Source organism: Mastomys coucha, unplaced genomic scaffold, assembly GCF_008632895.1.
Source record: "Mastomys coucha isolate ucsf_1 unplaced genomic scaffold, UCSF_Mcou_1 pScaffold22, whole genome shotgun sequence".
NCBI lineage: Eukaryota > Metazoa > Chordata > Mammalia > Rodentia > Muridae > Mastomys > Mastomys coucha.
In genome coordinates this window covers 88,805,276-88,822,150 of record NW_022196905.1, presented here as the reverse complement: position 1 = coordinate 88,822,150, position 16,875 = coordinate 88,805,276, and the positions used below count along the sequence as shown (strand labels likewise).

At 42.3% G+C, this 16,875-nt stretch overlaps 1 protein-coding gene across 1 annotated transcript in view; it reads right to left on the bottom strand.

The window, feature by feature from the left end:
* Fras1 (Fraser extracellular matrix complex subunit 1) overlaps positions 1-16,875 on the bottom strand; it is a 415,397-nt gene that overhangs the window by 204,271 nt on the left and 194,251 nt on the right. Inside the window, exon 15 of the mRNA XM_031391220.1 lies at positions 4,461-4,604. Within this exon, the coding sequence (XP_031247080.1) occupies positions 4,461-4,604 (144 nt within the window). The remainder of the gene's footprint in view (positions 1-4,460; positions 4,605-16,875) is intronic.

Sequence of the window (16,875 nt, the reverse complement as noted above, 5' to 3'; positions counted from 1 at the left end):
AATTCAACACATGTACTCTAATGTCTAAGTTAACTTGGAAGAGGAGTAAAATGGGAAGGGGAGCTCCCCAATCAGAATGTAAGACAAATTACAAGGTAACAGAAATCAGTGGGCGAAAGAGTGTGATGTTGATCCAGGGACAGAGATGTAGGGTGTAGACTTGCTGATATGCAAGTATGTGCAAATGGACATTTAATAGACAACAGAGGTCAAAAGAAATGACAAGCTTAGTTACTTCAGTCATGTTGGGAGGAAAAAACTGAAGGAATAAAGAACCAAACTGTATAATGTTACAAGTCACATACATGAATGAGACCAGGATAGGCCAGCAACTTAAACTTACATTGCTAAGTTAATGGAAAAAATGCAGAACATTTTCAGCAACTGATTTGTGAATGTTGGTGGCATATCTTCTTAAAAATGCAACAGCAAAGCTTTTATGTAGAGAATAATAACAAAAAATGAATTAAATGTTTCTGTTTCAACACACATCACATGTGTGAAATTGTCAGAAAACAAATGAAATCAATCGAAAAAGGAAAAATGCATAATAAAGGACATCACATTCAAAGTTAAAAGATAAGAGATTGGGGAATGGGTGCATATTTAAAAAGAGATGGCTAAGAAGCAGCAGAAAAGTAATGTTTGGCTAGCATGCTTAAGACCCTAGCTTTAATGCACAGAAAAAAAATCAAGGCAAAACAGAACAATGAAAAAATTGACATTTATAATATATAAGGAATTCCATAGAAAGCAGCAAAACCCATAGGAAATAGGTAAAAAATTAAGCAGATTTACATAGGAGAAAGCCGATGCTTTCACACAATAGAGATGCTCACACACAATAGTATTAAGAAACAAACAAAAGCAGTGAGATGTCCCTTTAGGCCTAGTAACCAGGAAAATTCAGGAGCTTGGTGGTACCCAGTGATGGGCACCATATGGAGATGAGAGAACCTCCATCCTTGGGAATGGAGATTGTGCAGTTATTCGGGAGAGCATAGTGACATTGGTTTATCAAATAAGGCCTAGGTAGAATCAATAAATCAGCAATGCTGCTCCTGGCAGGAGTCCCAGGGAACATTCCAGATAAACTCATAAAAGGACAGGATTGTGGCTGTTAACTGGTACTCTCTGATGACAACAGGGATTAGGGGCTGGGGTTCGGAGGATGGAGAGAGTGGGGGAGATTAGGCACTGGGAGACTGCACTAGTGCATGATAGAGGTGCTCAAGCCAGTATCCTGCAGCCATGGGAAGTGAAGGGCCAGGAAAACCTACAAAGATAGTGCTGAGTGAGAAAATCAGGAAACAAAAGCCCTGAACACAGCGTTGTTTAACACAGTTAGGTATGTATGCACACAAAACAAAATGCCCAGTTTAGAAAACTTCCCAAGAACAAAAGCAACTTTACAAAGTTCAAGGGGGATGCATAGATTTATCAGTGGTTAAGAGCACTTGCTCCTCTTGTAGAGGGGCTGGGTTGGGTTCCCAGCCATAATGCCAATTCCCAGGCATCCAGTGCCCTTTTCTGGCCTCTGGGAGCACCAGGTACACAGGTGATGCACCTACATACGGGCAGGCAGACACTCATATACATAAAATATAACAGAAAACTAAATTTTATAAATTCAAGTAGTCATCTGGGTGAGGAAAAAAAGAGGTGACAAGAAAGGAGAGGGAGAAAGACAGACAGAAAGAGAGACAGACAGAAACAAAGAGACAGAGATGGGGAGGCAATCAGAAGCCTGTGAACTTGCCTGTAGTTATACCCACCCTCCATAATGGCCTACACACTTGAAAGAGGGATGAGCTTTCCCGTATCCCACTCTAGAGACTTAATATCTGTAAAGTCCAGGACACAGAGCAAAGAGAAGCATAGTGATAGTGAGTTCCTTTTGGTAGAACATGGTGCCATTTATAACAGATTATACTGGACACTGCACAACACCTGGCTTCATGGTGTCTGCAGACACAGGCCAGTTAGTTATCAATTATTAAACCAACACTGGCCAGTGTCTAACTTGAATACCACTCATCTGAATTGGAAGCAAGTTACCACTATCAGGACCTGAAGTCTTAACACTCAGCTATCAATCCATGGCTTGGTTCTCGGTTGTTTAGGAAAACAGCCATCCCTAAAGTCAGGTGGTATAAGATTCAAGGCTCTAACACTGTGGTGAAACTAGAAGCTGTTTTCTTTACTCAAGGGTCCCAAGGTCAGTGCCAAGAGCATCTCTCATCTGCAAAGCATGTGTGTGGGCAGGAATTACTGATCAGCCAGCCATGGAGCCTAGAAGGCGTCTATCATTTGTCAAAATGCATGCAGATGGAATAACCCCTTCTCCCAAGTGCTCAGAGGTTTGGGGGTTTTGTTTTGCTTTGCTTTGTTTTGTTTTTAAACAATTTAATTTTTCATTTGTAGAGACAGAATCCCAAAATGACATTAGTTGACAGATGACTCATTCTGTAGATCAGGGCATCTTTTGAAACTATGGAAGTCCTAGTCAGTCTCACACAGCATTAGCCACTACACCTGAGTCTTCTTTTTAACCCTTCCAGTCTACAAGGAGCACAGGCTTCCTACATTGAACCCCTGAACCAAACCTGATACCATTACTGGTCTGCCAAGGCTTTCATTTTCTCCTCCTTTTAAATACATGTCACCAGCAGAAGATGGTCAGACACCAGTCAGTCTCAGTAGCAAAACAGTAGCAGTATGCAGCCTCCTTGGGGACTTTAAAACGCACATGCCATTAGGCCTTAGGATTAGCATGAATTTGACATCTGTCAACATTTAGAGAATACATAGGGCTTAGTTGAACAGGAAAGTGATGGTGACAGAGAGATTAACAGGCTGTGGCCACTGGCAGCCTGGCCTCTCTCTGTCCTCTCATGGGTAGATACCAGATGAATGCTTTCACTCCATGGAGTTAGGAATCCCCCAAAGCCTGAGGTGAGCAGCTGCCAGGGCCATCTCTCTGCCCTGTGTAGGCGCAGTCACCAGACCCCTAAAGCATCTCATTTTGTTGCTCTTGTCCAATGGACTGAAGAACAACTCAGGAAGATTTAGGGGCTGCATATTCTTAGGGTTTTGTGGGAACCCATTAAAATCAAAATAGTCTTTCAATAGGTACAAAAGTCATTTGACTCAGCTCAAAACTTCCACTCTTAGTCAGGACACTGCTACTGGGTACCAGCAATGTCCCCAGAGTTGGCCAGCTCATCCAAAGATGGAAAGAAGGAAGAGGCAACAAAGTAGGTTCAAGAGAAGGAGGAGAGGAAGTTGGCAGAGGTAGATGAAGTAATACCATATTACAATGACCAGGAGAGTGGGTTCCTTGTCACTTATAGCCTGAAGAGCTACACCAGACTCTCATTCTGGCCATTAGTTTTGAGACCAAAGGCATGTTTGCTTTTTACTCTCTTTGCTTCTGCATCTGAACTTGAGGATGATGGTATCTATGGAGCAAAGCCATTGCTAGAATGCAGCCTTGAGAGCTGTCTCAGCAGTTATTTTGAACCTTCTCATCTGGATGTGAATCAGTGTTGGCTATAACAAATTACCATGAACTCCAGTTTGAAATGACAAAAATCTATTATTTTAAAGCGTCAGATGTAGGAAGTTCTAAAAATCAAAGTCTAAAATCTAAAAAACAGGACTGCATTTCTTTGGAAAAACTCAGAGAACTCCTTTCCATATTCTGTATGCTCATGCTAGGAGCTTCTTCCTGTATCACCCTCCAGTCACCTTGACCTCTGTATCCATCCTTGAGTCGCTTTTCTGATTCTGCCTTGCTGCCTCATTATCACAGAGATGCACCTGACTCTCCAGGACATTGCCCCCATCTCCCAAGGATATTTCAGTGGTCATATTCTGTTTAGCCTGGGAGTTATGTATATCTCCACAAGTTGGAGAGTGAAAGTCAGAGGGGATGAGTTAATCTGTGCTTTTGCCACACTTCTACACCTCTTGGCAGTTGATCTCTCTGCCTGGCACAAGGAGGACACATTGGGCTGGCTATTGTGACAATGTTACCATGAAAAGTAGATGGGACAGTGATCAATTCACCTTTATGCCTGTGACAACAAAACAAAGGTGGGTTTGCTTAGGGTAGCATGGGTCTCTGTTCCAGTTATACTAGGGAAGTGGTCTGGGATGAATGAGATTTAGATTTAGGGAGATGTGCCAGCTGGACTTGATTTCCCTCTCCACATAGCTGTGAATTGTAAGCAGGGGGCTGGGTCAGGATAGAATGAATACCCCAAGTCTAACAAGGCATCAGCGCAGTTAGAGGAGATCCCACTTGTTTAAAAAAAGTTCATAACTAAGGTAAAGTGAATGTTGGCAGTCCGGCACATACTCACTGAGAAAAAGACGCATTAGTTATCAGTGCTAGCATTTGAATACAGAGGGTGTTAAAAGATCAAGAGGGCACCCCAGTCCAGCACGGCACTTACCTATGCAGGTCCCCTGCCTGTTGTAGAAGCCATTGCCACAGGTGTTCACACAGCCGCCATCTCTCATCACTTGCAGTGGGTCTCTGCAGGTCATACAGTGCTTCTCTGTGGGACCCCAGCAACCTGCACAGGACTCATGGCAGACTGTAGACAAGTACCAAAGTCAGTGACCCAGCCTGTCATGGAAGAGACTATCCATCTTTCACATTCAAAGATTAAGAATCTACAGGAAGATATAAGCTTGTTTGTGGGCTCCTGAAATGCTAGATTTGAGCCTAAAGGAAATAAACACCATGTCCCTGGGAGTTGGGGGCTAGGGAGAGGGAGAGAAAAGAAAGAGACAGAGAGACAGAGAGAGACAGAACAAGACTATTTCTGAGGGTCAGAAGTACAACTTTAGTAAGCTATTGCTAAGGGCTCTGGAACAGGAAATTGATGCCTTTAAAGTAATGGGAGTCACAGGGAAGGAAATCAGAATTTTCTGGGCAAAGAAGTGGGCTGACTAACGAAATGCCATGGCTTTCATTCCTTGCCCTGTCTTCCATAATCACTACAGTATGTGCAGGCATTGGAAGCTCCTCCTACCTCCACTAGCTTCTTAAGAATAAGTTGAGGGGTAATATCATTGGCTACCCTTGACTGAACCATGCAGAGACCTTGTGCAATTTGATCTCTCTCCTTTTCCTCCTCCCTTCTCCTTATCACTCCCTAACACATTGCTCCATGCCCCTCCATCTTCCCTCACAAGTCTTTTCTCTTCTCCCCCACATCACCCATCCACACTGTATCCCCAGGACTCCCAAGGCTTAAACTTCTTTCATGCTTTCTGAGTCTACATGGAGGCTGTCCCCAGACAAGAGGCATTCTCTTAAGATTTCAATTTCTTCTTTCTCTTCTAGTATTTTCTCTTTTATAGTCATCTGTGCATCTTCTTTACCTTGGCCCTTCTGCAAAGAGAGGCTTACCCTTCACAGCAGAACACTGTGCTAGCTGCCTGCTTTGATACCCCTACTGTGATTTGGTTAACACATTGTCCTCGCTTTTATAGCATTTCCTTCACAATGGAGCACAATCTATTTTCCAGAAGCATTGATTCTGATCAACAAAATTGGTGGAGAAAATGAATGCATTTGCTGTCTGCCTACAAGTGATTGGGTAATCATACCTTGGCGATTTAATTAAGTATTTGTTTAGGAGCAGAAGGAAAGACACCTACATTGCAAACTTCAGAATCTAATCCCTCTCTCAGTTCTAAATTGCACAAGAAAGTCTTAATTTCAGACATTTTTTTTCTCTCTGGTGGATTTAAAGATAATTACGAATTGTATTAACTGCCAGGAAGACTGCAATGGAGGGATAGGGATGGGGAGTGGGGGTGGGACCCACTTTAGTAGAGCTGTAAGAGGGTGAGCATCCAGCTATCTGGGGCAACCGGAGAAAATCACAAGCAATGTCTTTGGAGGTGGAACATAGAGTGTGGGATACTGGGTCTGCCCTTGTGTTTGGAGCTTCTGGGCCTCTGTAGTGCACAGTAGGACAACTCACTGCCTTGGACATCATTGCACAGAGGTGAGGTTTGTTTTTTTTCTAGTTGTATTGTGAAGTTATGGAAGGGATCATGCAAGAGTGATACAAGACCTGATTTAAATTTGCAAAACCCTATGAGTGTCATGGAGAAAGGAGATAATGTCATGTAGGTAAACAAGGCTACCACTATGCAGTGTATCCTGTGGTCCAGGTGAATGACTGCAGTGGCTTAGACGAGGGGATAGGAAGGGAGAGGATGAGCAAAATTCTCGCTGTTGTTATCTAGTTCTGCCTTGACATTGTAAGTTTCATGAAGACATTTCTACCTTGGTGACTGGGTCTGAGCACACTGTTGGTGTTTTCCAAACAACTCCTGAGTGACTCCATTCTTACTTAACTCCTTCATTTATATTTTATAAAGGTCACACACAAATTCTCATCACACATACAGTGGGACTCTGATGCTATATCACAACTGTAAATGGAATCAAGGACCATTTCAGAAACAATTCTACCCTATACAAAAGAGATGCCACTTGGCGACCCTTGATTATTGACTGTGGCCATCACCTGAAATATCTCTCATCTTTCATGACTTTTTCTCTTCATTCTGAATTGATACAAAGATATTACCTAACACATCTGTCAAACACAAAGTCCAGCCTCTTTTCCAAGATGGCACATCAAGTAGCTCTACTAACCTGCAAAAGAAGCTGCTGCCATGTTCCAAATGCCAGGTGCTGTAGAGGCCTATGGGGCCTTCCTACCTGGCCCCAGATAAACCATATTACCTGAGGCATAGCACAACAAACAGATGATATGTTTTATCCATTAAATTCACTGGAGTGCTTCAAAAATTCTACTGGGTAGTGCCAAGGGAAAGATTAACTAGAAAGTAAGACTACAAAGATCCCACAGGCCAGAGCATAGCAGTCACATGTTCTAAGCCAGGGCCTTGGATCTCATGTTATAGAAGAGTAGTAGCAAGTATCCTGATTGGTGGGATTTTCTTTTCAACTGATTGATAACTGATATGGAAGAGTCCAGTCCACTGGGGATAATGGCACCTCTGGATAGGTAGTCCTGAGAAAGCAAGCTGAGCAAGCCAACGATTACAAGCCAGCAAACAGCATTCCTTCATTTCCTCTGCTTCAGGTTCCTGCCTTGAGTTCCTGCCCTGACTTCCCTCCATGGGCTCAGACACATGTAAGCAAAATAAACTCTTTTTCCTCAAGCTGCTTTTGGTCATGGTGCTTTATCACTGCGATAGAAACACAAGACAGCAGGGCAGTGTGATGATGAAGTTTACTGGCAGAGTTCCCTGCAGTAGTTTGTCTTAACTACTCCAATATTGTTTTTCTCCTTCAAGGAGCAGTCGTTTCCCAAGTGGGGACTGAGCTTTAGTTATTTTAAGCCCCCCAGTACTCACACTGATATCTAGCACTCATCAAATGTGTGCTAAATGAAAACCCACAGGTTTTTTTGTTTTTGTTTTTGTTTTTCGAGACAGGGTTTCTCTGTGTAGCCCTAGCTGTCCTGGAACTCACTTTGTAGACCAGGCTGGCCTCAAACTCAGAAATCCACCTGCCTCTGCCTGCCAAGTACTGGTATTAAAGGCATGTGCCACCACTGCCCAGCTTCAGGTTTTTATTCATTACAGGAAAACCATACCACCAGCCACCTTCTGCATAGAAATACCAAAGGTAAGAGTTTTTAAATGCCCTAACATTGAGGATATAAAATGTACTTTTAAAATGCTAAAAACTCAGATGTGTTTTTGATGATGAATATGCATGATACATCAATACCTACCATCAAGTGCAATAGTGGTTCCTGCTGGCCCTCCTCACTTCTTCATATCACAGGAACTGCATCTTTGGTGGCCAGGCACAGTGCCACACTGAGCTGTCATTCCTTAGTATGACACACACCTGCTGTGCTTTACAACTGATTCCTAATTTCCAGCACTGAAAGTATGCGGCTCCCAATTATCTCTTTTTGCAGGCTTAGCTTACATGTGGCTTATATTCCACTTGGGTTAGTATGAAGAGGAAAAGGTCACTGGCTCGCTGACTTTTCAGCCTGATGTTGCTTAGTGATGCATTTCAGATCGTTGAGGGTTTGAATTGTATATTGTGAATATTACAGTAATAAATTTTTGAAAGGGAAAAACGAGACAAAGCTGTCTTCTTATTTCACACACAGTAGATCATTTATCTGGAAGGTCCCTGACTTTTCTGGGGCATAACAGGGCATGTGTTGATTCACCAAACAATTCATTTCAAAAATGAAGAGAATTGACAGATGCCCTTCCTTTTGCCAGCTTTATATGAAAACTCTATTCTGAAGATAAAAACTTCTTTTGTTCTTGCTAATATGGAAGTAGAAGATTTTTAGAAACTTTTTTTCAACTTATGCTTCTCTAAGAATAAATTGCAGGTCTCCTTCAGAGTTAAAAGCCCTTCCTGCAGGCAAATTCTTGTTTCTAGAAAACCTTTCCAGATGGAAGGCAGAGGGTCAGATGCTCATAGGTTCAGACTTGAGAACTGCAGTGTCCTTCCAGGAAGGAAAATCACCCTTGGCTGGCTTTTCCCACCCCCTCTTAAGGTGTCAGAACCAGTATACCAGCTTTGACCATCCTTGAGGCCAGGTTCAAATTCTAAGCCACCATAACAATCTGACTGGCAACCACAAGGCACCAGCCCCGGCTCCAGCCCCAAGCAGGTATGCCACACACCAAGTGAGCTCTCCTGTTCTGTCTTTTATCTATTTTATGGCAAGGCTACATTTCACTCCATTCCCCAAGAACTAGGAAGACCTTGATGAGGATTATTGTCAGGAGCTAGTGGTTTGGTTTCTGTGTGTGTATGTGTGTGTGTGTGTTGTGCATGTGTGTGTAGTGCATGTGTGTACACGCGTGTGCATGAGTGTGTGTCTGTGTGTGTTGTATACTCACACGCACGCGCGCACACACACACACACACACACACACACACACACACACTAGTGTGTGTGTATCTCCCTATGTACTCATGGAGACCAGAGGAGGATATTGTGTATCCTGTTCTACCACTCTCTACCTTATTAGTTTAATACAGGGTCTCTCACTAAACCTGGAGTTAGGCTGATGGCCAGGATGCTACCGTAATCCCCCGTTTTTCTCCCTATCTCCACAGATCTGGGATCATAAGCTCAGGAACATGCCTGGCTTTTTACATGATCATTAGGGATTTAAACTACAATCCTCATGTTTATACATTGAGTATCTTTATCCACCAAGCCACTTCCCCATGCCCCAATGGCTGTAGTTTTCAACAAGATGCCCTCTTTTTTGTACTATCATTCTGTTTCTTCTTTTGAAACAAGAGCTCTAGCTCCAACTGGATGTAACCACCCTCTTCATGCTGACCTTGAACTTCAGGTTCCCAAGTTCTTCATCTATAGATGTAAAGTACTACCACACTTGGTCCATGCAGAGCTAGAGATGGAACTCAAGGCCTTGCTCATGTTCTGTAAGCATCCACTGAGCCACATCCTAGCCCTGTAGGAAGTTCTTGTTGGATGAAAATATGTTTCTGTCTTAAACTCCAGTTCATGGTTCCTTGGTTTTCTCTCCCATTTGGTAAGAGTAATGTGTGTTTACTTAAATCTCAAAGATACAATGAGATGACAGGTTTGGAGAGGCCAACTGTATGCATGCAATCGCTGGCTTCGAGGAGACCTGGCAGCCTCTGTCTCTGCTCTGGTCAAAAGCAAAGCAATTTAACAGGGAGGCAGAAGATGGGAAAGAGCCTTGGAGAGGCAGGCTCACTTGGGAGAGAGGAAAGAGACGGAGCCTTGAGGCGCATGTCAGCTGCTGTACAAAGGGGACCCGCCTTTCCCAGCTGCCTCACGATCCACACTCTTTCCTCACAATCTCCCCCAAGCAACAAGAGCCCCTTGGGAAACCACAGGAAATTGCACAGTGAGTCTTAGGTGTCCAGAAAGTTCTTTCTATCCTACTATCACTCCCTCAGCCCTCAGCCACCCAAGAGGCTAAGGCTCTCTGCCTAAAAACTCAACATCACACCTAGTTGACCCTTATTCACCAATCTTAAGATCCTTCCCAGGCTGGGCTTCTATCTTCCACCCATCTTTCTTTCCAAATAAAGACTGCAGACCCCTGAATAAGAACGTTTGACTTCCAGGTATTCTGAAAATGCACAGGTATTTGACAGGGTTCATAAAAAAACCAAACAGGTAAAAAGTCCTACGGCCTCACAAATAGCTAAAGATATGCAAACTAAACAGACAAGCAGTATCTAGGCAGGGTGGATTAGACTTACATAAGCAACACATATGTGTCTTAGACATGTTCCTTACTGAGGAAATAAGAGAAGGAAGGAAATATCCGCCCAAAATACTTCTGAATTGTAACATGTACCTAGAACAATGAACGTATACACATTCCAAAATATGCACCAAATGACATTACAATACTCTGGAACTGGGGAAATGGCTCAGTCAGTGAAGTGCTTGCCTTACAATTATGACAGTCTGTATTGATCCCCAGAATACATGCAAAAAAAAAAAAAAAAAAAAAAAAAAAAAAAAAAGAAAAGAAAAGAAAAGAAAAGAAAAAAAAAGGTAGACACAGTGAGGTGTAATTGGAATCCCAGAGCTAGAAGTAGAGACAGTAGGATACCTGGGGTTCTGTGGTCAGAGAGTTTATTTGATGAGCTCCAGGCTAATGAGAAACCTGTCTCAAAGGATTTGGACAGGGTTCCTGAAGATAACAATAATCAGGGTTGTCTATTAGTCTCCACATGCATGTTTATATACGTGCACATGCAACTGAACATCTATGCAAAACAATACCATCATCACTTAAGTAAGAAGGTGGGAGGGAGAGGGTTAGCAATAAGATAGAACAGAGGGAATGAACTGAATGGTAGACAGAGAAAGAAACAAAAAAAGAACCTGACCCAGGGCAGTTACGGAAGTGAGCCATGAGCAATAAGCCTGACTCTTTCAGACTGGCTCTTATGATCCAGAAATAAGTTTTTTTAAAAAAAAGTTTGCATTTTGCATGAGTCACACAGGCAGGCTGAAGCTGTATTGGGGTACCCTGTGTGAACAAAGGCATGATAAGGAGGCTCTCCCATGCCCTTCTGGTAAAGTGAGTCCTAACAGTACTGTTTAGAAGGGAGTCACATCCATGTGCATCAAAGGTGTCATCATGTTCATACATATGCAGGACCAGCAATCACCTGCTTATGAATTTAATTAAAATGATTTGCCACAATTTCTACTGAAGCTGTTTATATCATTGTTATTTATGATGATGGCTAATTAAGAACAAATATTAACAGTAGAATGTTGGCTTAGTGAATGACTGAATAGCTAGACAAAGAAAATCAGACAATAGAGCTTTAAAACCATGAGTTGCAGGGGATAAGAAACAAGATGAGGAAGATGGGCAATGTAGTAGCATGTATCAAGTGGTTTTACTTTGGAAAAATAAATGAGTACATTTATAGACAGACACATATACACAGAAATGAGCTCATAAATTAGGAAGGCAGACACCAGAATGCTAAAAGGAGAGGCTTAAGGGACTGTGAGCTGGGGATTTTTGTTGACTTTTTATCTTACCTTACATTTTATTGCCTTCATCAAATTAATTTTTGGGAATAAACATAGAGTTATTAGTATTTAAGGGAAAAATTACTAAAGGAGAGAGGCTATTGTCTGATTCCCTGAGGTATATAGCAGGTAACTAGCCAATATTTTTAACCATGCTTGGGATACAGCTGAAGATTTTACTGGTGTTGGGTAACACATTTGACTTTTTAGCAGTGTCTTCTGTAGACAGAGTCGGATCCAAGAAAAGATTTCCTTGTTGATAGAGGTTTCAAGCAGGCAAACATGAAGAGAAGATTTTTTTTTCTTTTACAAGCAAATGGGCATTACAATGGTTCATAAATCAGTAAGTAAGGTCATGTACCCACCCGTGAACACGCTACTCTATAATTAGTACCAGCAGTAATAGCATTGAGGGGAGCACATGCTACAGTGCATTTATGGAAGTCAGAGGACAACTTTGTGTCGCCTTTCCATGACTTTTAGCAATAGACTTCAGATCACCAGGCTTATGTGACAAGCACCTTTACTGACTCAGCCATTTCCCCAACCTTCCCTGAGAACAATCTGTCTCCAGCTCCTATACCTGTACTCCTGGGTCTTCAACACAAGTGGTTGGCAAGCACAGTAACCTTTAGGCCAAGTTTCTTAACTGTGCATCCATCATGACCAAGGGTAATCCCAGCTCAAGAACTCTGCTAGGCATCCATTTCAACCCCTCGTCCCCTAGCCCCTGTTCATGAAGTGCATACAGACTTCTTTAGCACTGACTTCTTGTCTACTGAAATAGAAAACCAAAGAAGGGACCACAGAGCAAATCCGAGCCTTTGATGAGACCTGTTCACAGATGTCCTGGGAGCATCAGCATAGACACTCAGATCTCAGTTGTGATAAAGGGCAGTAGCAGAACAGGGACAGTGTCAGAGGGGGAAGGGAGAAAGAGAAAGACTGATGGTGTGTAGTTGAACTAAAATGACTGAGGATGACATGAGCTGGACAGGAAGACAGAGGATGTCACTGGTTTGTAACTTATCACTGAAACAGTGTGTGGGTTCATGTGTGTAAGAAAGAATGGGATCTGTCTGCAAGATAAACTCCCTCTCTCCTCTGAGAAGAGCTTCATCTGGTCTATGAAATATCACTCTCTAAGTGCAGAGAGATGTCACATAGTCTCTAGCCACAGCAGTGGTCCCAGGCAAAGCATCACCAGGTACCTTCTCCCATCTGTGCTTCTCCTGTACAGGCACATCCAGAGAAAGAGGGATGGAATGCCACTATCACCTGCCACCTTTCACCTACTTTACTCAAGAAACTCACTTTCTATAAGCACAATGCTGTTATCTTCCCTTCCCTTTAATATGACTTAAAATACTCCCTTCTTTCTACCCAAGTCCCTGAGACAATAAGTACCCAGTGACCCTTTAGAGGCAAGAGACTTAGAGAGAAAGGGGAAAAAAAATAGAGATTGTGTAATATTCCTAAGGCTACACCTAGCCAGGAATTGCTGACAAGGCATAGATTTCAGAAGCCAATGGAAAGCAGATCACCTGCAGGCCACTGTTGAGACATGCCTGAGCATTCCTGTCTTTTTTCCCCTGTGTGATGGCACATCACATTTTTCTTCCATCAAAAAGGAACCCAGAATGCCTTATTGTGCAATACTACATGAACTTCACAAGCATGAGATGCAATCTTACTTCAGGAACAAATCATTCCCTGCCACATATGTTTTGAAAACTCTTTAAGGCACCGATGGGTATGAATTCACACAAGGATAATTATGAAGACAACTATCAAAAGTGACCTTGGCTTATCTGCTTAGGGGACACTCTCCTTCCGTTGAGAAGAAAAGTTCTTAAGTGAAAGGAAGTTGTTTGTCTGGTTAATTGTTTTCCTGGTGCCTGGGAAAGTGCCTGATACTTAGAAGAAGCTAGCCAGGCAGAAGGGAGAGAGGGTCAAGAACGGTATGTGGATCAGAAAGCCCAATTCATAGACAGCAACTATGGCAAGCATGATGCAGAGGATTCCCAAAGCTGTACAAGATAGGTGGCGATGTGGTGGCAGTGATGCTCTGACCTCTAGGCTCAGCATGTGCATTCAGTAACAAAACAAAACTGGCATGGGCACTCTGACTCTGCCATGTCACGTGAGCTATTGGGGATGTTAGCTGGATAGTGCCTAGCCCTAAATGGGCAATCTAAAGAGAGTTCTATCTTGTTGAGAGTTCATACCCTCTTTGTGGAGAAGTCCCCTCAGGACTCCATGAGACTAGAATAAGTCGTAAACTGTTAAGCCCTTACAGCTTTGCACCATGTTCCTAGGAGTCAGCCTTCCTCCTCCAATGACTAGCTATGCTACTTAAGCCTACTTCCAACATGTGATCACTGGTAGAAGCTCTTCGGCTCAAGCCTACCTTTAAAATTTTCAGCCAGGACAATCTCATATATATGTAAAATTTGGAACTCCTCATCATAAATGTTTTACCTAAAGATACACTAATTTTGACTGAAATCCAAATAATTTCAGCATCTCACCATTTAATCCAAATACTCCAAGTAACTGAGAAGGGGATTTTAACTCATAAGAAATAGAGTAACTTCTCTGTATATTACATTTATTTATCCATCAGATATGAGTGTATTTTATTTTTAACCAGACATTAATGTCAAAAAATGCCTGTTTCTTCATGTGAGTCATTTGGCATTCATCTCCCCAGGTTGAACAATAAAAGAGTGATTTCAATAATGTCTGCCTTTTATCACCCACATACTATGCACCACACAGAATAAATTTATACTTTTTGATATTCTCTTCCAGGCCTCATCATAATTGTCTGAAGTACCTAATATTATCCTCATTATAGAGTTGAGAAGAATGAGGCTCTAGAAGGTTAAATGACTTGCCCAAAGCCATATAGCATTAAGTGGTAAATGGAGGTTAAAATAATCCTTTCAGTTACAATCCTATAAAATGCCCAGTTGCTCGATTCTTTGGGTTTCAGTATCTGAGACTATATAACATTCAAATAGAATACATTTTGCAGATGCTTGCTGTTTTGGTTATGTTTGCTGTTGTTCTTGTTTTGGGCATCTCTATACAATGGCTGGGTAATTTATGTTCATATTCTAGCCAATAGGATGCAGAAACCACAGCCTCTCCAGACATCATGAAGCACTTACAAGGCATGTGGCTCCATCTCCTAATCATGGCATGTTAATTCAGCCACCTCATTTTGACAACAAAGATGTGGCATCTCTATTTCCATGTTGCTCACAGTCCACTGAAGCACAGCATTGAAGCACGTATACATGACAGAGACAAAATGAAAACCCAGGTCTTTGGCTCCAGACCCTAAGCTTATAACATAGGTACTTCACTTCTTCCACCTCCAGACCTGCAAACCAAAGTTGGCATTATCCTGGGGCTTTGTCTCAGACCTTTCTGCATATCCTAAACTGTAAGTAATTGAGAGAAACATTCACGCATGCATTTTGAAACATGGTTAAAATCCTACTCTTTCCTCTTAAAAGTCTATCGCGTTTGACTATAATCACTAGCAGTAACTGTGGTACTTTGAGTGGATTCCAGGATCCTCAATGGGTGAAACTGTTTGGGAAGGATTAGAAGGTGTGACCTTGTTGGAGGAGGTGTGTCATTAGGAGTTGGCTTTGAAGTGTCAAAAGCCACTCTCAGCACATTTTCTCTGGCTCCTGGTTATGGATGAAGATGTGAGCTCTCAGCTGCTCCTCCAGCTATTGGCCACCATGCCTTTGCTCTACCATTATAAACTCTAACCCTCTAAAACCATGAAGCTGATTAAACATGTTATAAATTGCCTTAGTCATGGTGTTTTGCAAGAGCAATAGAAAAGTAATTGAGACAGTGATGCTAGTCTCTTTACTTTTCTTTCTTAGGGTATTTTGGCCTCTATCTATGGTGTGTGTGTGTGTGTGTGTGTGTGTGTGTGTGTGTGTGTGCATATGTGTGTGCAAAAGTTCTCACTAGGATAAAACAGAGATGACTATAACAGAGAAACATGAAAATCAAGCAGGAGTGTTCTCAGGGAGTACAGTCTGCATACAGACTTGGATTTAATACCAGAATTCCAAGATGAGCAGTGGAGCCATGATGCTGATAGTAAGAACACAAGAAAGCCAGGACCATGATCCCGATATTGAGAAAACAAGAAAGCCAAGGTAATATAGACATATAGGGAGGAGCAAGGCCTTATCCATGTGGTGGGAAGGTCCCCACACGTGGATAAGGCCTGACACCAGCCTGCAATCAACTAATAAATTGGCTCCTGACCCATGGAAATGGGTCCGAACAGTACAAGTAGCAAAGATGTAGTCCTGAAACCTGAGGTATATGAAGTCAATAAGGGTGCGAAGAGGTGGGAGGGGTGTTGAACCAGATCTAGCTGGAAGCAAATGATTCATAAAGGTTATGGTAAAAACCTAAGTGCTCTTAACTAAAGTCAAGGACTGGCACTGACAGTGACTCTTCCATGACTCTGCCTGGTGGGTAATAGAGACAAGCAACACATTACTGGTCTACAATTTTGCTTACTATACAAACCAGGCAGTGCTGAGCCTTGCTTGGTTCAGTGTGTCAATCATTAAATTCTAAAACCAAACCAGAGAAGGCAAGAATGAATCGGAGACTGCAAGTGTGAAGCAATCTGTCATCCATAATTACAGCATAATTTTACCTTAGTCAACTCTGAAATAGAACAATACTGACAAATGCCCACTGTGTCTAAGGCACAGTGTACACATCACTGACCTCCCAAGGAAGGGAAAATGATGAAAGCCTAACGGAGGAGATTCTCTGGCAGGACTCAGGGCCTGTTTCACTGTCTCATTTACCTGTTCACAGTCATTTGTGAAAAGCCATGTGTGTGAGCTACTTGCCTTCGTCCCCTATGTTTTTACTCTTCCTATATCTAACATAGTGAGCATGAATATTAATAGGGAGATTTGGTTAATTAGTTTCCTTGGTGGAATGCTCACTTCCTTTTGGTTTTGATGGGTCAATAAAGTGGAGATTTATCCCAGTCATACCATAAATGACTGCTAAGAGAATCAATCCAGGAAGGCTCGACGCTATAAAATGGAAGGCTTCTTTTGAAAAGTTTAGCACATGTTGGAAGAACCTGAGGTGGATGATAGACATCCAAGGTCAATGATGAAAAGCCAACATTAATGATACAAGTGTTGCAGGAGAGAGAGAGAGAGAGAGAGAGAGAGAGAGAGAGAGAGAGAGA